Consider the following 24,879-nt stretch of genomic DNA (forward strand, 5'->3'; position numbering starts at 1 on the left):
GCAGGCTCAGCGGCCATGGCTCACGGGCCCAGCCGCTCCGCGCATGTGGGATCTTCCCGGACCGGGGCACAAACCCGTGTCCCCTGCATCGGCAGGTGGACTCTCAACCTCTGCACCACCAGGGAAGCCCTTAATCTTTGTTTTTTAACATGGACTTTAAAAAAAAATAAATTTATTTATTTACTTATTTATTAATTTTTGGCTGTGTTGGGTCTTCTGTGCATGGGCTTTCTCTAGTTCTAGCAAGTGGGGGCTACTCTTCGTTGCGGTGCGCGGGCTTCTCATTGTGGTGGCTTCTCGTTGTGGAGCACAGGCTCTAGGTGCGTGGCTTCAGTAGTTGTGGTGCGCAGGCTTCAGTAGTTGTGGCACACAGGCTCTAGAGCGCAGGCTCAGTAGTTGTGGTGCATGGGCTTGGTTGCTCTGCGGCATGTGGGATCTTCCTGGACAAGGGATTGAAACCGTGTCCCCTGCAATGACAGGTGGATTCTTAACCACTGTGCCACCAGGGAAGTCCAACATGGATATTCTTTGCTTATGGCCATTGTGTCTTTTTCTCTAATTAAAGCAGATGTACAGTGTATGTTTGATAGGCCACAAACAGGCTGTTTTAGTTAGCATCACACTGAAATTAACTCATGTATAAGCCAGAATGACTTCTCCATATCTCAATATGTGAAAATTTCTTTTATCACTTTCTGTCTTGGAAGAATTAGTATTTGTTCTTGGGAGGGTGTGTGTATTCATGCTTTTAACAGATATGTCAAAAAAAAAAAAAAGAAAAAAAGTGAATGTGGAGCACAAAGGTGGGATTAACTCAAAAGAGAAACTTGAGGTTTCAGGCTGCTGGGATCTGGAGCTTCATAATCCCTCTTTCTTTTCACTCCCTCTTTCCTTCTTTCCTGCCAAGTGGCATCATTGAATCAGCGTAGAAATCATATAGGAAACATTATACAGTTGACCCTTGAACAACACGGAGGTTAGGGATGCTAACTCTCCATGCAGTCGGAAATCCTTGCATAATTTATAGTCAGCTTTCCCCATATACACGGTTCCTCCATATCTGCAGTTCTGCATCTGAGGATTCCAGCAGCCAGGATCCTGCAGTGGTGTCATGTTTACTACTGAAAAAAATCCACATGTAAGTGGATCCGTGCTCTTCAGACCTGCGTTGTTCAGGGGGAAACAGTACGAGGCATCCTTGCCTCCATGCCTCAAACCTCGGGGACAGCTCTTAGGGAATGGTAACAGATTGGGTGGTGAGAGACCGCTTTCTTGACGTCTACTGAGTGTGAGATATGTTTACCTGTGTAAATTTTAAGGAGTTCGGTGGCCTTAGCATGAGTCAGAGAGCAGGGCAGCCAGTTTAAGAACAAGGTAGACGCCCACAGCGGCCGTCTCCTGGCAAGGGGCCCTCTCCTGGGACAATTTTTATCACTGAGCCTGTGACAGAGTAGGTACTTGGTCAATGTTTCCTTCTGTTCTTGTTGCCTGCCTGTGAGGGCATTTAGTTTTGTTTTGTCTTTCCCACTCATCACGTTCAATTGCCAGCCCGGTGCCTGTTTGCCGTCCCAAAGCGCTTCATTCTCCCTGTCTCTTCATATATATGTAAGCTTATGCCTGTGTATATTCAGCATTTCATCTTTTAGCAGAGTGGTCTCAAGGTGGATGAGCTAATTTTCTTACAAACTGAATGAGGGGAGGCGGGAGCGTGAGATCAGTGGTCACTTTTCAAATTTGTCCTCTTAGCCTCGCACCCTAGAGGGAGCCCCTCCCTCATAGTTTGAGTAATAGGGAATCTAGTTCTTTTGTTTGGGGGTGAAGAGGTGCTTATGAATATATTCAAAGAGCAAATATGAGAGGAAGGTAAAGTCTGAGAATTAAGGCTTTTGGAAGAAAGACTGTGGTGACCAACCCCATCTTCAGTGGAAGATGCCTCTGAGTCACCTATATTTGCGACTGTGATACAAAGCATTGTACACATAACACCACGTAATCACAAATCAGTTCTTCCCACACAACAGCAAACTGTTGCTTCAGACCCCGCAGGAACAGGTTCTAGAGATGAACTGCCTGTTCTTTTGTTCACTTTGTGGAGCAGAATCCAGTGGGTGGATGGTGAATAAGGTCTCTGATGTTTACTTAGTTGTTACACCCCCGGGGCTCGACACCCCACTTTCCTACTTATTTAAAGTGATTAAAAAAAGAAAAACAGCACTGAAAAATTGATCACTAAATGTGGTTTCAGGCACCAAGTGTTCTTTACTTTTTTTTTTTTTTTTTTTTCTCGTGTTTTTCACTGAAGTTTGGGTAGGGTGTCTGGAGGGCTTAAATGGGCCCTTTATGGGGGACTGGAGTTCTTGGAAGAACTTCCAGTGGAGTGAAATGACTAAACTTTCCTACTCCCAAGGAGTTCTGTGGGGGGAGAATTCTCTGGGCACATCAGGAATATAACACAAGAGAGAGGCTTCTGTGGATGAGATGTAGAGTTTGGAGGAGGTAACGATTCATTTTCTTTTTCTTTTTCTTTTTTCACCATTCTCATTACATGCATAGAATAGCAGCTTTAAAGGGGACGATAGAAACAAAGATTGTTTTGACTTTCCCAATGTATTTGTTATACAATATTTGTTCCTAAACTTCTTGAAAGTTCGATCCAGTCTCTGTGCATGTCTCCGCCCTTCCGTAGACACCCATAGTCTAAGGGGCAGTAGCCCACCCCTAGCCCTGGGGCAGGTCCTTATCAGTCTAAGCTGAACCGGGTAAGGCATGTGACCTAAGAAATATTTCTTTGCTGGGGGGTGAGGGGTGGCAGGTAGAGGAGAGAGAGAGCAATCCAACCCTTCCATTGGATGTTGTCCTGTCCGGATGTATCACTAGAAGCCATGTCATGTATTTTGGGACCGTGAGGTCTTTTAAACTGGATTATAAAGTTTATACCCTTGGAAGGGCAAGCTGAAAAATGTTTATGTTGTTGTCACTGAATTTATCAGGTTGTTTATCCAGATTGTTCATCAAGCCTAGAACTGATTCATCCATCTCTCGTTCTGTGAAATTATGTATTTTCCTTGTTAAGCTATTTGGAATTCAGTTTTCTGTTCCTTGCAGCCTAAAAAAGTTCCAAATTTGTACATTGATGCTGCAAGTTTATTCTTTAACTATAGTAAAGTTGTTTTTTTTTTTCTTTCTTCAAGCAATTATAATGTAGGTAGTTTACAACCCTTGGCGTTACTCTGAGGCAACTCACATATGGGCTGGGAGCCTCAGCTTTTCTAACTGTAAAAGAGGAGAGCAATTCATTAATTTATTTGTTCAACTACAAATTATTAAGCACCTACTGTGTTCCAAACACAGTTCTACGAGCTGGGAATATATCATGAACGAGAAAGACAAAAATCTCCACCCTCATAAAATAGATAAAATGAGGAAACCATACGTTAAATAGTCATTGTAAGGAGAAAAAAAAAATTGGGGAAGGAGGGAGGATATGAAGTGTCCTGTAGGAGAGTTAGATCTGAAATCTTGGATAAGATGGTTTGAAGTCTTGAAGAAGATGGTCAGGGAAGGCTTTACTGAGAAAGTGACTATATTTTGCAAACAAATAAGTGAAGGAGACAGCCACTTGGGATCTCTGAGGAAGAGTGTTTCAACACAGGAAAAGACAAGTGCAAAGGCCCTGAGGTGGGAGCATCCGTAAAGGTAACAGGGAGCAGTATCAGGTCCAGCCTTGAAGGCCACTCTCAGGACTTTGGTTTTCACTCTGAGTGATAAGCGGAACTACTGGAGGGTTTTGTGCAGAGAAGTGACACGCTTTGACTTCTATTTTAACAGGCTCATTTCTAGCTGCTACATCAAGAGTAAACAGAAGAGAGATAAGAGCAGCTGAGAATCCAATTAGGGGGCTATTCCAATAGTATAGAGAACACGAAGGTGATTTGGCCCAAGGGAGGTAGCAGAAGCCATTGTCAGAAGTGGTCAGATTCTGGTTATAATTTGGGGGTAAAAATGACGGGATTTCAAATAGAGGAATTAAGAGAGAGACCAAGATTTCTGGCCTGATCAGAGGACGAATTAAATTGCCAATTCTTGAGATATGGAAACATCTGTAAGGGGAGCAGGTTTTGGTACAGATGATTAAAAGCTCGGCTTTGGACAGCTTGGCATGCCTAGTAGATATGCAAGGTAGATTTTAGGTCGGCAGTTGGATCTACATGTTTGGAGTCTCAGAGTGATCCAGGCTGGAGATAATGACGTATTTGAGAGTCATTAACATAACTTAAAGTCATTGAGATTGGGTGCAATTATCCTGGGAGTGAGTGAATATAGAAAAAATAGAAGCGTTCCAAAATTTAAAAGCCAGGCTGTTGAAAAGGGACCAGTTAGAGATTGGGAAGAAGCATCAGGAACGGTAGGAAGAAAGTTGGGCAAGTGTATTGTCTGAAGGACAAGAGAAAAGTTTCAAGATTGAGACAGGAAGCTGTGTCAAATGCTGCTGAGGGCAGGTAAAATGAAGACTGAAAATTGGTCCCTGGAATGAATGACACGGTGGTCATCGGTGACTTTGGGAAAAACTGCTTTGTGGATTCGTGAGGGTGGGCTTAAGGGGACAGGAAGAGAGGTGGCAGACAGCAAGCGCATGCAGGCCTTTCAAGGAGTCTGGACATGAAGGAAAGAAACGGGGCGTTGGTGGGGATGTCTAGTGTAGAGGCAGCGATTTATGATGACGGGGTGCGGTGGGGAGACTTGCGATGCCTGCCAGCAGGTGTGAGGGGGAAGGATGTCGGCCTCTGCCAGGTGCACAAACTATTTATCCACAGCAACGGGAGAGAAGGCCAGGTGCGTAGACAGAGATGCAGAGATGGCTTTATTTCTTGCTGTGAAGTCAGAAGCTGGGTCCTCAGGAGAACATTTCAGCTTACTTTTGAGAATTGTTTTATTTGACAGAAAAGCAGAAGTACCGTAAATACTTCGTGCTGCTCTCTCGGGCCAAGGTGGTTTATGACTACTTATTGTTCCGATCACGGACACATGGTTTGGTGTGCTGGTATTCAGTATCTTTTTTTTTTTTTTTAAATATATATATAAAATCTCACTTTCATCTGACAAAGGAGACCATGGAAACTGAAACATTTGTAGAAGTCAGTAGAATTTTATTTAATGATATCACTCAAAGGTTGTGCTTTCTGTGTTCACCCTTACATTATATATAGTTTTTATTTACAGAGATTCAAAATTTCAGTTACTTTAGGCTAAGATTCCTTGCATTTCCCTAGAATATACTGATTTACTCCATTTCATTTTCCCTACTTTTGGCTAGATTACTACCTCGCTATTCCTCATTTTGCTGCTCAGACATTTGAATATGAGTATATCCTTAGCAATATCAGTAAATCTACCTAAACAGGGCAGCTCATATCAAAACAAGAGTTCTATACGCTTCTGAGTAAGGAATAACTAGAACATTGGGAGTATTACTATCAGTGATTAGAACAGTTAGAGCTGCTTCCATTTAATATTTTCCACCAAATATTATTCTAGGTACTCTGTACCTATTATCTCTAACCTTCACAATATCCTTATTGTTTTTTTTCTTCTCATTTTTATAAACACGAAAACGAAGGTTCAGAGGGAAGAGGCAAATTGCTCAGAGTGTCAAAGACAGACAACAACGAGAGAACCGAACAATAAACCCAGGACTCCGATTGCACTCTGAGTTTCCCATTTATGGTCTGGCCACAGTTCAGCAACTACTAACAGCATCTCCCTTCCTGGCCCTTATATGGAGCCATGGATACAAACACACAGTTCTTGCCTAGAGAGGCATTACTCCAGTAGAGAACACACAAAGATGTATTTCCAAAACAATGTGGTTGGCGGAAGAGGTGAACACAAAGTATTATGTCAGTACTGAGAGAGAGAGAGAGAGAGAGAGAGAGAGAGAGAGAGAGAGAGAGAGAGAGCGAGCTTAGAGCATGGTCTAGGGAGGTTTGCTGGAGGGGATGATAGTCTAAATTGAATTTCAAGGAATGAGTAAGAATTAGATTGAAGATGTAGGGGAAGAATATTCTAGAAACAAACGTGTGGTGCTTTTAATAAACGGAAAGAAGTTGAGTACTTCTGTACACTCAAGTTCACGTTGAGGAGTAGCAGGAGATGAGGCGCTTGCCTGTATATTGGAGATGATAACACAGAAGTATTATATGGCCAGATTTGGGTTAAAAGTGGAATCTAGCTAGCAGCCATGAGAAGGATGGCGTGGAAGGCACACTTAGAAATTTTTAGGACTCTTGTGTTAACTGCTTTGTTCTCAGAAAAATTTCCCTAGGAGAGACAGATTTTGTGCACACAGTAACTTGTCATTATCATCACCAAGTACGTTCTTAGAAGGAAGCTCAGTTCAGTAGCTTCATCTTTATGTCAAAGGTAAATTATGGACTAATGAGACCACATAGTGCCATCGGCACTAACCAGCGTCACACATGCATAAATAAATACAGTACCTCTTAAGAAATAAAAATGGACACATTGTCAGCAGAAATCACCAATTTATTAACTCTTAAATATATCAATCAGTCATTTACCATTATGGCAAGAAATATATACAGTGTCCCACGGTAAACTGCAGTGTTTCAAAATGAGAGAAGATAATTAATAAATGTGTAATTCAACTGTGGTGGAGAGAACAAATCACAATTTCCTCACGTCTTAGTGCGGAAGACAAACTTGATCTACAGTAATACTTCAACACCACATGCTAAAAGTGTAAAAAAAAAAAACACTCTATACCTATTTTTTTTAAAAAAATACATGTATGCCACGTATAGCTGCTGCACAAAAAGGTAAAAGAAATTAAAAAGGGAAAAATGAGGCCATTACTTTTTCACAGATCTCATTGGCAGGTTAACATGGCCCAATACATTTACTGTATATATTTATTTTATTTTAAATATATATTGTTTTAAATCGTGTAATAATTATCAGAAAAGCTTCAATCCATCTACCATACATCCACTAGCAACAATATCTAAGGTGATTAGTAATCAACACAGAAAGGTGAAATGAGAGAAAAGAGGGAGGGTTGATTTTTTTGTTGATTTTTTTTTTGCTTCTGCTTTAAAAATAGGCTTCTGAGGATTGTGAATTACTATTGTTAAAATAACGTTGATGAAGATACCATGCACTATAAAGCATTTCAGGGAGGAGAAAAAGCCCCACAGGAATTGAATAAACAAAGGAGAAATGAGAAGCACAGAGAAAACAGGGACGGACCCTCCCGCCCCCACGACCCCCGCCTTTTTTTAAATAGGAAAATGCTAACTCCTCGAAGGAAGATAATGTTACTCTGACACATGAGAGAAGCTACAAAAGCACAAGTCACAGAGACAGAGTTCAAAACAAACACTTAGGAGAATGGAAAACACCCGCAGGCCTCTCTAACTTCAGAAAACTAGCCAGTGATGACACAGGAGGCGCGCATCCTGCAAGGCAGAAGGAAGTGCCTTTGCACAAAATCCTGATCTACGACCAGCTTGGTACTCTCCTGGCAACTGCACCAATCAGTAAGACGTGGTGCAGGTACAGTAGGAACCTACTTGCTTTTATTATAAGTTTAAAGAATTATAATACCTCCAACATAGTTAGGATCCCTACGTCCAAAGTCGAGCAGAATTACAAACTTTTGAAATCTTCTTGACATCATTTTTATGGGCCCAGAAGATGATCAAAGCACTAGTTTAGCGACCTCCAAAAGGCCTGTTTTTATTTGACCTTCATTATGCAAATTTCACTTTTACCCACACTACTAGACAGAGAAAAAAGAATGAAAAACAGAAAAATATAAAGGAACCAAACGAAAGTAATAAAGAAATAGGAGAAAATGAAGAAAAAAGAGCATAGATTTGAGAAAGGAACAAAAAATTCAGCAAATTTCACCAGAACAGTGCAAGTATACCCTAAAGTGATCAAACTCGTCAATGACGTGAGTTTTTCCAGTTTACACAGTTTGACCAAAAAAGACATGACTTTAGGTAGTAGCAAACCCACCGATTCTCGCTTCCACATTCATAAGTGATTCTGCCCACATATCAACCCCTTTAATTGTTAAACAGCAACACAGCTTTCAGTGAAATATCATCCATTTCAACCAGGATCACACCAGGAAACTGAAGGTAATTTCTTTTGCCTTTTTTTGTTCAACAAAAAAGCTAAAACAGATGAACAGCAAAGAGTTTTTAAAAACTTACATTTCTGTTACAAACTGTCATTCAAAGAACGATAATTTTGAAGTCTGTTAAGTCTTGGCATAAGCAGAGAAACCGGATGAGTAGGTTTGTACTTGGGAGTATTTGTGGGATTTTGTCTGACCTCCCCCTGTTGTTTGCCAACAGTGATTGAAGTTTGCATGGAACATCTCCATAGTTGAAGTGTAAACAATGTATAGGAAGGAATATATGACAAGATGATGCATCACATGTGCATTACACGTAGGACCTTCACAACTTCATGCACTCAGAAACATGCATGAAGAGGAGAGGACGGCCCAGGGTTACCATCCAGGTGAGGACAGAGAATGCAGAAGTGGCACTGTTGATACTTAGCTGAAAGGAGAGAGGGGAGACATAAATTAAACTGTTTTACAAAGTATCATCAAATTGCTTTGCCAAAGATTAGGCTAGGCTACGATTTTATAACTCAGCAGTTAAGTAATAGATTGAAAATGCTATGTATAGGAGATCTTTGCTTGCAGTCATTAAAGGAGAAAATGCACAATGTTAAGCAATTAATATGGATCTTCTGCTTTAATCTGTCAATTTGTCCACACAGAGCTAAGCTAAAAATAGACAGGGACTCAGGCTGCAACCCCATGATTAAATCTAAACATACAGTTCAAGCATTCATGTTTACCAGACAGATTAATAAATGAATAGCATTATTTGGTTGAAAGAGACGAAAAGTTTAAATTCACCCTTTAGCTTCTGTCATTATTCTTAGACTCTGCTGGAAATCAAACCTAGAAGTCAATTTTACAGCCTCAAGAGTAGGGAAAACATGATAATTCTAATGTAATTGGAGGTCTTCTTTCTTTAAACCAACAGCTGGGAGCACTGCTGCTTCCAAGGTCTGACAAGGTTCAGTGCTTTGAATGGGGAAAAAAATTCACAACAGTACCACACGTATCTGGATTATTCTAATCCAAGGTAAGAAGCAAATCTTAGGAAATAACAATGCAGGCATGAATTGAATTATAGTCAACTTTCCATTATCCTCTGGAATTACTCACTTTGTTTTAAATTTCAGCTTGACTTCCTCCTGGTGGTCAAATACCATTATAACTCAGTCAGGCAGAGCCAATTAATCTACCTATTAACCTTAGCCAAGTGCAGAACAGGAACTGTATGTAACCTCTTGAAAAACAGTAAGACTCCAAAAGATCCTAGAGCCTGATATAAATTAGTTCTGGATAGTTGAGAGTTGTCTGAATTGACCCAGATAGAATTGACTTGATGTGAGAACTCCAGGATATTCCAAACCTGCCACATGAAGGTAGGGTCTCCTCAGCACTTTAGTACTTTGAAAATAGGGGTTATGCTACACAATGGTGCCAACCATTAGACTCAAGAGCTCATGCAAATATGGTTTTCACTGAAATAATGTGAGGAAATATCCTCAAAGGGAGGAAAAACAGCCATGCAGCTTTTCAGTCATTAGCTCCAATCACAAAGTATCATGGAGCACGGTGTTACTTACTTACAAGACCCACATGTGAATGGTTTTCAGACCTTAGATGTTTTGCCACAAAGAGGTGCTTCCTGAGAAGTTTTCTTTCCCATTTGGAATACAAGATGGCCTATTAAGAGAAGCCCCATTTAAGCCACCTGGCATAAAATGGAGTTTTCTTAAATAGGCTCTATCCCATAAACACTTTAGGGAATTGTAGAAAAACCTAACCTTCTAGTACTGAATGAATGTAATCCCTTCTGTATTAACTGGCAATTTGTGCTGTACCTCTTTGGGGTAAAAAACACAGAAATGTACAAAAACAGGTGTCTTCATTATCGTTACATTCCTTTTGTCTTTCTCTTAATTACTTAGCTTTTTTTTTTTTTTTGGAGTGAATTTCAACCTATTTTTTTTTCCTTACTGACCCACTTTTTACAAATCCAACAGTGATACATAATAAGGCTATAGAGAAGGCCATTGAAAACCACTGTGGTGGGACATTATTAAACTAAGACATTTTGATGGATTCTCTGGAGTGAGTTGAATGGCTGTTTGTGTGGCCTTGATTCCCCATCCCATGTCCCCCAGATATTACCAGGTAATCCTGGTGAGAGAATCTGGAATGAGATCAGCAGTTGGCCAAACTTCTCCTGATTCTGAACACCCCTTCTTGTTCTCATCTCACCCCACTTTACTAACGCAACCTCAATTCCCATGATTCCCCTTGACTCGAGCTGGAGCCAGCCTTCCTTACTGACAGTCCTCCACCACGGGAAGCTAACGTCTGACCCTGTGCTTTTCCTCATGATGCTCCTTGAACTTGGACTATCTTCCTTTTGTTCTTTCTATCCTTCCATTTCTCCAAATTCCACTCCTCACTTAAGACCTTGTTCAGAATTCTTTTATACACAGTATACTTCCAAACTGTTATAAACAGTTTGCTTCATTAGTCATTCATTCCCTTCTACACTGAAGTTGATTATAAACTTTTAGTTTTTTCTTTGGTATTGGTGATAAGTTGCTTTCTAAACTAGAATATAAGTTCCCTAAGGGCAACATCTTTCACCTTGCATTTTACCTGGCACATTTTACCTGCACCTATGTGATGTGCAATAAATATGTCTAATTATTGATTGGAAGAGCAAACATGACATCTGAGGTAGAGTGGTGTAGTGAGAAAGATGCTGAAATACCTAATACTTGCATCTTAAATGCTGTATTTCATAAATTTCTCCTAATATTTGTAATTGAGCGCCCGTAGAAAAAAATCTATGAAATGAAGCTCCTGATATTATAGTCTCCCCACAGTATCTGGGGGTGGGGGGTGGGGCGGATTGGTTTCGGAATCCCCGAGGATATCAAAATTTGCAGATGCTCAAGTTCCTTATATAAAATGGCACAGTATTTCATATAACCTACACACATCCTCCCATATACTTGAACTAATCTCTAGTTTACTTATAATACCTAACACAATGTAAATGCTATGTAAATAGTTCCCTGCAAGACAAATTTAAGTTGTGCTTTTTGAAACTTACTGGAATTTCTCCACCCATGAAAATTTTTGATCTGAGGCTGGTTGAATCTGTGTGTAAGGAAACCATGGATAAGGAGGGTCAACTGTATTGGTCATTTTAGAAACTTTTTCCCCTAATTTTTCCCCTTCCTCTGCCAATTGTGACAATGAAGTCATAAATGGTTTACCTTATTACATGAATTCTCCCTGATTTAACCATAAGAGAAATCAGCTTGATAGGGTATCCTCTAATTCCTATCTAAAACTATTGTGTACTTTCTAGGGCAAGTTTCAGCCCACAAAAGGCTAGTCTGATTGATCTTTCCGGAGAATTATAGACTGCTTCTCATGAAACATTAATTCCCACCAGTGTAACTGACCACTAAATGACCACTAGCATTAAATAACAGATGCCATGCTATTAACAATGGAATAAGTAAAAGACGCTGACCAGGGGTATATTAACAAAGAAGCTGACAGCCTGGAAATATTTACTTGATGGGTACTGTTCGCGACCCCGAGCGATGAAAATGAACATTCTGCCACTTTCCATCCCGGCGGTGCCACACACGTGTCTCTTCTGACTGCATTGTTTTAGGCATTCCGCTGCCATCCATGTACTGTGTGAGCCTAATGTATGCTATGCAGGCAGCATCATCGCCTACCAGATGTACATGGGGGTTCAGGATAATAGTGTGGATTGGTTTATTGCTTTTGGACAAAGCTGAAAGAGAACAACATGGAAAAGAGAATTTAGTTTCTATGTAAAGTAAACCAAAACCAATAATAACTTCAGTCGGGACCAATAAATAGAATGCCATTCATTCATTCAACTATTAATTCTTTGCATTAATTGAATGCCTGGTACTGTGCAAAGTATAAAGAAAAATTATTTTCTTTGGCTCCCTTTGTAGTTAAATTGTATGCCACTCTGAAAACTTTGAGTGAGAAAGCTGGAGAGACATACTTATATTGGGAAGTGGTTAGGAACAAGCCATAATATGAACAGAGATGGAGAAGGGCTGGCCCAGGTACACGGAGCAGTTCCTGTCTTTCCAATGAAGGAACCACTGGGGCAGTTGACAGGGTATCCTGTGGGCTTGTTCGTTTTTCTGTTTGTTAGTTGGTAAAGTACATGGGACAAGGGGAACGTATCAAGCATGGAGACTGCTGTCTCCTAAACAGGCTGGCCATAGTGTGAATCTCTTTCCCCATCTCATCCTGTGGCTCCTTTATTTAGCAGCGTCCATTCTATGTCAGTCCAGCTGTGGTTATCCAGTAAAAACCCAAAATTTGGTGTTGGCCATATAGCCTGATTCTGATTCTCTAGCTCTTTTCTTTGGTTGAGCAGCCCTCACTACGCTCCAGCCCTTGTTGTTTTGACAATAGCTATTTATTCTAGTTATTCAATGACTGACTGACTGAGATATGAAGATTTAGTGCAGATAATTGATTGATGATGCTGCTCTCTTAGATCACTAAAACAGGTAAAACTGTTTTACCTGTTATCCAAACAAACACGTCCTCCATTTTCAGAAAAGATCTGAATAAATTACTTAGTGCTACAGTCACGTAAAAAAGAATATCCCATTATGAAGAATATGTATTTATGGAAAGTAATGATGTACAGTGTTATGTTGAGGTAAGTTAAAATATTAATGGGTTAATTATTCTTTTACTACAGGTGAGATGGTGTCAATCGAGAGTCAACTGAAGAAAAACATTATGAGATGCTGTCAATCACACTGTGGGATGGAACAGAGAGAACAGGAGAACATTTACTGAAGCTTTGTTAAGGCCAATTTACCACATAATTATCTTTGCTTGCAAATGTCTAGTGCATATAAGACAAAGCAATTCATTAAATGTAAAAAAATCCATGCTAAGGCAGACATTTTCAGTATTTATAATTACTGCACGTGAGCTTGAATATCCTAATCATTACTACAATTCCTCTTTAATTCATCAAAATCTCACTGCAAAAGGTGAATTCCCTCCCTGCATGATACCTAATGTCGTTATGTGTGAGGGAAAGGAGCATAAAAGAAACTTCTGGTCTACACTTTTCTTGGTGACCTGAAGGAATTCTGCAGGAGTTTCTTTTGTCACTTTCTCTTTCCTCTGAGACCATTAAAATTCTTGTAATTGGAACTGAAATATTTATCTGATTACTCATCTTCATTTATATTTTACCTTGAAAAGGAGCACTAATTATGCTTGAAAGCCCTCCTCTATGTCAAATATTCTGGCATGTTGTGGTTTCTTTTATCTTCTCATATACAAACAATGTTTGTTTTATAAAAACCATTTTCATAAAACAATGTTTTAACAATGTTTTATGAAAAATTCAACAATTTTTGGTCACTCATTTCACAGCTTATACATTCACTGGGACTTCTATGGGGTATATTCAATCAACTCACTTTTTTATATAAACTTAGATACTTTTCAAAACATATCAAAATTTTAAGGCTGTCAGTCATGTTTTTCAATTTCAAATACAAAAATATAAAAATACGATGCAAAATGCTGGACTAAGGTAAAAACTCTCATTGCAGCAAAGAGCCAAAGAATCTGTAAATTTGGGAGAAATTCAAAGAGAATTTGGAAAAGGCATGATATTAAATTTAGAATAAATGTACCATTCTCAAAGTAGAATCGATGAAAGTCCATCCCTTCCACTAAATTACCCAAAGCTTCAGGTTCAAAAGCAGTAAGGCCTGGGTCACAGATTTTCCTGTAGGAAAAAAATAATAAGTGAGTTAATGTATTTCGTTGTTTCACAATATCTATTCTTATCAGCCAATGAAGGAGTTTTTTTAAAAATATAAAATTTCTATCACAGGGCTTGGCAAGGCGGTTTGAGGAGCAGACCCTAAAGAGGAATATTGCAGAGACCTCAGACAGGGGCAAGACAATAAAACCAGCTCCAGCAGGCGGTAATCTATCACACTTTAGGAAGTTTCCTTTTTTAAAATGCCTACTTTTCAATTTCCAAGGTGAACTCTCTAGGCTTTCCCCAGTTTTTCTAATTCCCTAGTTTTTTAGTTGTTATAAGTTTATTATTTTTTAAATGCTCTCCAAGTCCAAGCTACCCTCCAAGTCCTATAAAATCAACTTTGGCTCTGAAATTAAATACTTTCGGAATAATTTTTGACATCCTCTACATTCATATCAAACGTATGTATGATTGATTTGAAGGCAGGTGTCACATCCTACACTTTCTGGCAATGTCTGACAGACTTGAGTTACCTTTAATTAACAAGCTTAATTAACTTAAAATAAAATTAATGGGAGATTCAAATGCACATTAGTTTTCTTTTTAATCCTAGAAATGTAATTCAAGAAAAACATATACTATTTTAAATATTCAGAGAAAGCCGATGGGCTTTCTTGGAAAATTTTATTTATTCAATGAAGAATTGTTATTAAACACCTACTATGTAGCAGATATTCTTTGAAACAAACAATTATAACACAACAATTAATACTGGAATGGAAATAAATACGAGGTGCTCAAAAACCAGATGACTTCTATGTGAGAAAGGAAAGTTGAGCTGGGCTTTCTGGAATGAGTAGGAGTTTTCCAGGTGTGTGGAAGCGGGTAGGCAGAGGAGGGCAGCAAGTACAATGGCAGAGTATGGTTGGGGAATGATGGGTAGTTGCTTGATATGGTGAGCACTGGGTCTGGGTATGTTTATAAGTCCCATGGAAACAAAGGAGAAAATATTTCCTTGGGCCTGTGGTGATCAGCTTAGGCTTCTCACAAAAGAGACCGTAAAACCTGGATTTGAAGAATTAGTAGTTCACAAAGTTAGATAAAAGGAATACATACTGAAAGATTTTGGATCATTTATTAATTTGGTGGGGCTACATCTAATTTCGTATGGAAACTGCCCATTTGGGAGGCAAAATGTTTTAACTGTTCAACAGAAATGCAAGTTTCAAAAGGCTCACCCATTATGGTTCCTGAACGTATGGTTCACAGAATTTTGGAACTGATTTTTTTTTTTAAGAATACTTTACTTTTAAAGTAAAAAATCACAGTGGTTATTCACTGTGGTAAAGAGAGCCTTAGTTGCGGGTGGGGTGGGCGTGGGTGGGGATTTTAAACTTTGCCTCAGACTTCCTGGGGGACAGGTATTAAAGCTCAAAGTTAAATATACATAATCTCTTTCTAAGTAGTAAAATGGGAAAAACAGTGTTCCCATGGTAACAGGACTTTATCCTGCCAGGGGCTATTACTTTATCTATAAATATGACTTTTGGTTGTCAACATTAGTGAATCAAAATTTTTTACTCCTTTATATCAGCACCAAAGTCACCTGAGAGTGGTTGAGAATCTGCCTGCTAATGCAGGGGACACGGGTTCGAGCCCTGGTCTGGGAGGATCCCACATGCCGCGGAGCAACTAGGCCCGTGAGCCACAACTACTGAGCCTGCGCGTCTGGAGCCTGTACTCCGCCGCAACGAGAGAGGCCGCGATAGTGAGAGGCCCGCGCACCGCGATGAAGAGTGGCCCCTGCTTGCCACAACTGGAGAAAGCCCTCGCACAGAAACGAAGACCCAACACAGCAAAAATAAATAAATTAATTAATAAACTCCTACCCCCAACATCATAAAAAAAAAAGTCACCTGAGAATCACTGTACTATGATGGACCTTTTTACCTAGCCATTGAGTCAAAATACTTGAAAACTTGTTAATGTGTTCTTTCTCTCTCTCATATGTTTCTTCTATGTAAGTAATATATGTATGTATCTCTCTCCTATCACAGGCTTTGGATTAATAAAAGATTCACAAAGCTGCCACTTGACCTGTGGGTGTGTATGCTCTGAACAGGTGTTCTAAGGACCAGCTGACAGGGCTGTACCAATACATTCTACCATGCAGAAAGCTCCCAAATGGAAGGTCCTCTTGGATTACCCCTGGGTCTGAGTGTACAAAATCAAGCCAGATTACAGGCAAAGGAATTCGTAAACTGAAGTGATTCCAAGGACTTGCATTATTTAAAATACCCTATTTTAAAGTGTCTGAGAATATAGGAAATGCTATATTTTGCCACTTTTTCCTGGCTAACACCACCAACAAAACACACTCTACCAATCCACAGGGTGATGTTATTCCAAAAGATTTTTTTCCTAAGTATATTACATTTGAAGAATCATATGGGTCTAACAAAGTTATATCAGCAAAAAGAATAAAAGGGAACAGGTCTTACGGCACAGAATTCTAAACAGCTCTTTAACAACTGTTCAGCTGTTTAATTCTCTGACAACAAACAGTGTTCTTTTAAACTCCATTTCTTACTATTTCTTTCATTCTAAATATACTTTTATTAGGTCCTGTTAAAGAACTGATAAACACAAATACATATATATGTATATACTTGTGTTTGTATGTATTTGCACACACATTAATTTAATTTATAAGAAGCAGTCCTGGATTTAATTTAGTTCTTATATTCAGTTACTCTCTTCCATATTTTATATTTGGCTATCTATTTGTAACTGATGATAAAAAATATCTTCTTCTTATACAAAACTTGGAAAGATGCAGGAAATAAAAAACAAAACACATAGTTTCATCTCCCAGAGGCAATATCTTTTTTTCTTTTAAAAACCAATTTGTCATATTTCATTCTGTTTTTATATTTTCTCTTATGTAGTTGGAATAATTATGTACACACACGTTTATATCCTGCTTTATCTTCAGTGAATACTCATAAGCATTTTGCCAGATCGCTAGAAATTCTGCATAAGTATCCACGGTACCAAACACACCACAGATTAATGTTCCCATAATGCTGGACATATAAGCTGTTTATAATTTTTCACTATTTTGAATATTGATTCTATAAATATCTTTGTTCACACTTTTTGTCCCTGCTTTAAATTCAAAATCCACGCCCATGGTAAATTTTTGTTTGTTTGTTTTTTGCGGTACGCGGGCCTCTCACCGCTGTGGCCTCTCCCGTTGCGGAGCACAGGCTCCGGACGCGCAGGCTCAGCGGCCATGGCTCACGGGCCCAGCCGCTCCGCGGCATGTGGGATGTGCCCGGACTGGGGCACGAACCCGTGTCCCCTGCATCGGCAGGTGGACTCTCAACCACTGCGCAAAAAAAAAAGTCACCTGAGAATCACTGTACTATGATGGACCTTTTTACCTAGCCATTGAGTCAAAATACTTGAAAACTTGTTAATGTGTTCTTTCTCTCTCTCATATGTTTCTTCTATGTAAGTAATATATGTATGTATCTCTCTCCTATCACAGGCTTTGGATTAATAAAAGATTCACAAAGCTGCCACTTGACCTGTGGGTGTGTATGCTCTGAACAGGTGTTCTAAGGACCAGCTGACAGGGCTGTACCAATACATTCTACCATGCAGAAAGCTCCCAAATGGAAGGTCCTCTTGGATTACCCCTGGGTCTGAGTGTACAAAATCAAGCCAGATTACAGGCAAAGGAATTCGTAAACTGAAGTGATTCCAAGGACTTGCATTATTTAAAATACCCTATTTTAAAGTGTCTGAGAATATAGGAAATGCTATATTTTGCCACTTTTTCCTGGCTAACACCACCAACAAAACACACTCTACCAATCCACAGGGTGATGTTATTCCAAAAGATTTTTTTCCTAAGTATATTACATTTGAAGAATCATATGGGTCTAACAAAGTTATATCAGCAAAAAGAATAAAAGGGAACAGGTCTTACGGCACAGAATTCTAAACAGCTCTTTAACAACTGTTCAGCTGTTTAATTCTCTGACAACAAACAGTGTTCTTTTAAACTCCATTTCTTACTATTTCTTTCATTCTAAATATACTTTTATTAGGTCCTGTTAAAGAACTGATAAACACAAATACATATATATGTATATACTTGTGTTTGTATGTATTTGCACACACATTAATTTAATTTATAAGAAGCAGTCCTGGATTTAATTTAGTTCTTATATTCAGTTACTCTCTTCCATATTTTATATTTGGCTATCTATTTGTAACTGATGATAAAAAATATCTTCTTCTTATACAAAACTTGGAAAGATGCAGGAAATAAAAAACAAAACACATAGTTTCATCTCCCAGAGGCAATATCTTTTTTTCTTTTAAAAACCAATTTGTCATATTTCATTCTGTTTTTATATTTTCTCTTATGTAGTTGGAATAATTATGTACACACACGTTTATATCCTGCTTTATCTTCAGTGAATACTCATAAGCATTTTGCCAGATCGCTAGAAATTCTGCATAAGTATCCACGGTACCAAACACACCACAGATTAATGTTCCCATAATGCTGGACATATAAGCTGTTTATAATTTTTCACTATTTTGAATATTGATTCTATAAATATCTTTGTTCACACTTTTTGTCCCTGCTTTAAATTCAAAATCCACGCCCATGGTAAATTTTTGTTTGTTTGTTTTTTGCGGTACGCGGGCCTCTCACCGCTGTGGCCTCTCCCGTTGCGGAGCACAGGCTCCGGACGCGCAGGCTCAGCGGCCATGGCTCACGGGCCCAGCCGCTCCGCGGCATGTGGGATGTGCCCGGACTGGGGCACGAACCCGTGTCCCCTGCATCGGCAGGTGGACTCTCAACCACTGCGCCACCAGGGAAGCCCTGACTCGTGTATATTTAATGCCAGGTTTGATACACCCGCAATAGCTTCATTTCAACGTATAAATGACTCAAGTGCCTCTAGGAGAGAAATAAATGTAATTAAGATTTCAGAGAGAGAAGATGAGACTTCTGATAGGAAGATTGGGGATTTCTTTGTCAGTGCACAGAAGCCTGACCCTCTGGCACCTCCATGTGAGAGAAGGCATTCCAGGCAGAGCCATCCATGAGAGCAAACACACAAGAAACAGGAAAGCACATAAACAGTGCACTTGGCTTAAGAGATGTTTTTCCTCGCAGTTCTGCAGAGGTGATGGGACAGAGAAAGAGATTAGGAGGCAGCGTCTGGCAGCCTTTTCCCTTTCCAGCCAGCACAGCTCAACTTTATCTTCATCTCTTTTAGGGGTTTGCCTCTTAGATAAAATTTTATTTGAAGAAAGGGTTCTAATGTTAAATTTAAAGTTTACCATAGGTATTAAAGGAAGTCACTTTGATCAAATAAAAATAAAACTTTCAAATAGGGCGTGAAGGCTTATTGTGCAAAGAACGTGGGTCAATAAGTTAGCTATTTGAGTGGAGAAAAAAATCAGTTCTCAGCTTTCTCCTTATGCCATACTAGTGAGGTCCTCTTGAATGAAAGTGTTAAATGCAGAAAAGAGTCTGATCTCTGGTTGGAAAGATCTACGTTTAAAAGCAGGGGAAGTCATTGAAATGAAAAAGTGAAATGATTAGGCTACCTAAATAGATGAAACTTAATATACTTTAATTTTTTTAAAGCCAAAATAAAACAGACAAAAAAAACACAGAAAAATATTTGTAAAACGTGTCAAAAGTTAATTTAGATTGAGAAGATAAGGTTGAAAAGTGGAAAAATAGGTAAAGGAACTGAGCTATTAGCAAAAGAGGAAATATGAATAAGTAAACTAATGAAAGCATGTTGATGTCCACTAATTGTATGCAAATCTGAAGGAGGGTTTTCTGCCGATCAAATCAGCAGGGATAAAAACTCCGCTGATCACCAAAGGGGCACAGATACTGCAGGACAATAGTGACTTTTCCCACCACCTGATGGAGTATAAATGGGGACAGACAGCAGGGGTTTGGGTCACAGTTATATACCAGGAACTGTTTCCAAAGGTTCAAATCACTACTTTAACCCTATGTTCCTAGTTATAAAAATTTAGGGCTTCCCTGGTGGCACAGTGGTTGAGAGTCCGCCTGCCGATGCAGGGGATGCAGGTTCGTGCCCGAGTCTGGGAGGATCCCACATGCCGCGGAGCGGCTGGGCCCGTGAGCCATGGCCGCTGGGCCTGCGCGTCCGGAGCCTGTGCTCCGCAACGGGAGAGGCCACGGCAGTGAGAGGCCCGCGTATAGCAAAGAAAAAAAAAAATATATATATATATACACGAGTCAGGTACATTGAAGAATGCATTCATATAGAAAATACTTTGTCATATGCATGAAAGCAAAATAAATGTGCCTCCACTCACGTGTAAGCTTCAAAGTCCCCATTGTTGATAGCTTCGATGAGTTGTTCAGTAACTTTGATAATCTCTTGCTTTCGTGCTAAAGGCAAAGATAAAGATTTGGGTGAGACTAAAGGGCAAAAGCCATATAAAATTATTCTAATGGTACTGCTATTTCCCTTAAACAGGGTATTACCAGTTAAGACACATCCCTCTCAGAATCTTGGTGTTATCCTCTCTACAATCTTGCTGCTCAAAGCGCACAGATCAACATTAGGTCCCTCTTCTGGGAGCCTGGCAGAAACACAGATTCTCAGGTCCTACTCCAGACCTACAGTTTCAGAATCTGTATTTTACCAGGACCCTCAGGTAAGCATGTTCACGTTGGGGAAGCACTGCTGCCCTCCCTTTGTTAGAGAACAACAGTCACCCAGAAGGTCAAGGCTATATTTTTAAAAAGTAGTTCTTCTTACCTTTACCAACATGATTGAGTTGATGAACATTTCTGTGTTATTTTAATCTATCTTCACAGTATAGCTGACATCTTGCATTGAGACATTTAACTTTAATTATTTGTACTTTTTTATTGTTCAGCTCAACTAACCCTACAAAAGAGGATGCTAACGCTGTAATTGCCATCATATTTAGATAAATGGCCTTCCGTAAACTGTAAATTGGAAAAACAAGGTATGAATCAATGCTGTGGATGGAGACGGAAGTCCCCCCATATGGCTGTCAACTCTGACAACAAACATGATTTGTTTCTATTTCTAGCCCATAATCGGTAAAATTATTAATAGTTGGCTTGGCTCAAATCCCACCTACTTCATCTGCCTCAAGTGTTCTTTCCCTTTGTGGAAAGCCTACCTTGTATTGTTCATTTGGCAATTAAGCATATGCTATATACCATGACAACTTCTTTAGTTAAATTATTGTTTTAAATTGTTACTAAACTTGGTTTACTGTGTAATGTCTTCCTAGTTACATTAAAAGCTCCCTGTGGGCAAAGAACATGTTATTTCTTTGTATCCTCGAAAAAGCTTTATCCAATGTCTTTAATAAAATAGATGCTCAATAAGTTGAATCTGATCAACTGATGTTGATAACCTTTTCCTGATTTCAGAACAATATTCTCTTACTTAGGAAATAAAGGCATGAAATATTTTAAAAATTAAATTTAATTGAATTTTGTTTAAAGAACATTGTGATACTTTCTTAAATCACTGGAAATAAACTGGGGGTAATCACAAAAAGTTAATTCCATCTATCTTAGTGAGGCTGCTATTCATCATAGAAAAAGCTGAAGTCTGGTTTTAGTTCTTATTGATTAAAGTCAACCAGTTTGCATTTTTAATGAATCTGATCTTTTTTTTTAGCAGATTCTTAACGAAAAACTTAAAGTTTATATTCACTTTCAAAACTCCAGGTTATTCCCCTCATTACTGAACTGCAGGAGACTGAGCCCCCTTGGGCTTTGGCGACCTCATCTGGGCAGTGTTTATTTGTTGGTTGATTTTGCTGTGCCGGGTACTTCCTTTCCCATTTGCTATCATTTTGTAACACACATGCTGACCCTTTTCCCTTCCCCTTCTTTTCCTTGGGAAAATACAATGAATAAAGACTTATCGTTACCAAAATAACCCCCCAAAAACCAAAACACTCCAGGTTATCCAGGTTGTGATATTCCTTATTTAAAACAAGTGTCCTGGTGCTTGGTGATCACCTAGATAGGAGGGATAGGTGATCACCTAGATAGGAGGGATAGGGAGGGCGGAAGGGACACGCGGGAGGAAGGAGCTGATTCACTTTGTTACAAAGCAGAAACTAACACACCATTGTAAAGCAATTATACTCCAATAAAGATGTAAAAAAACAAAAAACAAATGTTCTGTAAACCTAACTTGACTTTACTGAGATTATATGAGACTACCTTATAAAATATGGTTTGTTCACAAATGGTTGCTAACAATGTCAAGGTTGATAATATCAAAAAATAATCTCCATACAGGTTAGATTCCATATTCAGTTATTTACATAATTTCATTTATATTGAAAAAAAATAACATAAGGTTTCTTAGCTCCTATACACACCTAAAACATTTCTTGCCCATGATCATTTGATGAATGAATAGCTATAATATATCGAACATCAAAGCATACTGACAAAAGTAGTGGCAGGGAATAATTCTGTAATAGGGATGGTGCCAATGGCACATTTTAGCTTAATTTAGTTAGGCAATAAGTGATTCATCTGTCTGTAGCGTCAACAGTATGAACATTTGGCAAAAACGCATGACAGCTGACCCAGTTCTGGAATATAAAGGACACTGGTGCAGAGGAGCTCAGAAAATGAGATTAGAAAAATGTGACTACCAAAACTTCCTCCTCGTATTAAATCCTCATTTAAAACTGATAGATTTCTTAGGATGCTATGTGGCTAATAGGAAAAAAAACTACAGTTTAGAAAACAATGTTAATTTTTTAGAATAAAAGAAGGAAAAAATGAACATAAGATCACTGCCCTTTGAAGAGCTTCATTAGGCTAAGAGTTAGTTTACAAAGTGCGAACAGTTCTGGGTCACCTTCTGAAGTTCCTGAAAGTCTCTAGATTCCTTCAAAAGCATAATATGCAATTAGAAACATCGGTGTACATGGCCATGTCTCACTCTGAACCACTATGGAAACACTCATTAGCTCTTCAACAGTCTGCATCCTACAACTGGCTTAATTTTTGTCCTGCATAATCAAAGCAACACAAGTTGCCTTCTTAGTTCTTATTTTCAGAAACAGTGGTGCTGTAGCTGGCAGGACGGCACATGGGAAGTAGCCAGAACGCTTCTGTGCTGCATCATCATAAAAGCAACGTGCCTCTCTTGGCTCAGGAGGGGCCTGGAACTCAGTAATCTTTAGAGTGCTTATTTCCCTGGAGCAAAGGCGCTTGAGTGAGTCAGGACAGCACATGACAGCTGACTCTTTAAAGGAAAGCAGAAGGCTGGGAATGAATCATTTGTATATAGAAGTCTGTTGTGGTTGGAACTGTTGCCACAGTGACCTAGAGGAAGGAGGAGGGTTTGATGCTAGCTATATCTCCTCTCGCCAGCAGTGAGGCTGAGGAACAATCACTACGCAACGTGCCCCGATGCCTATGGTCTGGGCGGAGGGGTCACTATCCTCTGGCCTTCCCTCTTCCTGAATGTCAAGTAATGGCCACTCCGGAAGTCAAAGTGGGGAGAGCTTGAGAGGTGTCACTAATTACTCTGAAGGTGAGGGAAGAGTGTACCAGTAAGGTGTTCCCTGAGTACCAGAAGCTTCTAACCTCATGGCTAGACACTTAATCACAGGGAACTGATTACCAGATAGTTTTATTTATAGAATTGAGGTGCTCAAGCCTATACCCACAGGTCCCAAAGTAGTTTCTGGGGATTTCCAGGTTCCTAGGGGAAAGGCAGGAGAGAAAAGCAAGTGGGAGAAATGCTCCAGATCCTGAGTGTGATTACTTTCCATGCAATTCTGCAAAAGAATTGAGAACACTGTCATGTTCAAATTCATATTTTTTTTTGTCTCTTTATTGTTCTAAAGAAGCCTGGAAGAGAAAGATAAGAGTGTGAATGGGCCCAGTGTTTAAAAAAAAAAAAAAAAAAAAAAAAAACCCAAAAAAAAAAAAAAAAAAAAAAAAAAAACCCTGGGAACTGAGAGTGATTATGTAATAAAACAACTGATAGATTTCAACATTTCTCAAACATTATCAGATCTGAGCATCAGGACAATTCTCTGAGATATGCAGACTGACGGTACCTCTCTGGTTAACAGGGAAGTACAGAGTACAGGCACTGCCCAAAGGCACAGAGTTTGCTGATTACTCCTTTCTGCCATCTTGAAATACTCCCCTTTTTTCTCTTTTCTCTGTTCTCATCATCTCATTTGCAATGTGGACTTCAAACGTTTCAATTCCTTTTAAAGGCTCGGTCTGAGGCCCTCTTACCATATACTGTTAACCCTATGGTTCTACCTACACCAGTGTTTTAAATTGCTGTCTGTATCCCATGACTCCCAAGTCGTTACCTTGTTTCTAGACTTCTCCTCCAGGTCCGTATGTCTGTGCCTATTTTGGAATCTCCGTCTGGATACCTTTAATGCGTCTGGAACCCAACATACCCTAAACTGAGCATATGAACTTCTGCTGTCACAAACCTATTTGCTCTTCCAGGGACCTCCATCCTGGTGAACGGCATCATCCACCCAGGTGCACGAGCCAGAAAGAAGCCTGAGGATCATTTTTGACTTTGTCACACCCCCACTCCGAATCCAATCCTTCAAGTCCTATTGATTTTGCCTTTTCAAGGCCTTACACATTGGTCCACTTCTTTGCTTCTTACCACCACTCCGGTACAAGCACCCATCATTTCTTGTCCAGAAAAATTATCTGAAGAGGGACTATGAAACCTCGTATAATCTAAACCGCGTCCACCTCACCAGCCCCACTCAAAGGCTGCCTTACTTTATACTCTACATCCCACCCATGGCGCCTTGTCTCAGCAATTCAAAATGACCACGCTTC

The 24,879-nt window shown here is 39.4% G+C and overlaps 1 protein-coding gene across 1 annotated transcript in view; it reads right to left on the reverse strand.

The window, feature by feature from the left end:
* Positions 1 to 8,191: 8,191 nt before the first annotated feature.
* The window catches only part of CAMK2D (calcium/calmodulin dependent protein kinase II delta), a 284,942-nt gene continuing 268,254 nt past the window's right edge, over positions 8,192 to 24,879 (reverse strand). Inside the window, 5 exon segments of the mRNA XM_007454801.1 lie at positions 8,192 to 8,594; positions 9,749 to 9,844; positions 11,729 to 11,957; positions 13,876 to 13,970; positions 20,346 to 20,421. Of these exon segments, the coding sequence (XP_007454863.1) occupies positions 9,778 to 9,844; positions 11,729 to 11,957; positions 13,876 to 13,970; positions 20,346 to 20,421 (467 nt within the window). The 3' untranslated portion in view covers positions 8,192 to 8,594; positions 9,749 to 9,777.

This window comes from Lipotes vexillifer, unplaced genomic scaffold (assembly GCF_000442215.2).
Source record: "Lipotes vexillifer unplaced genomic scaffold, Lipotes_vexillifer_v1.1 scaffold1219, whole genome shotgun sequence".
NCBI lineage: Eukaryota > Metazoa > Chordata > Mammalia > Artiodactyla > Lipotidae > Lipotes > Lipotes vexillifer.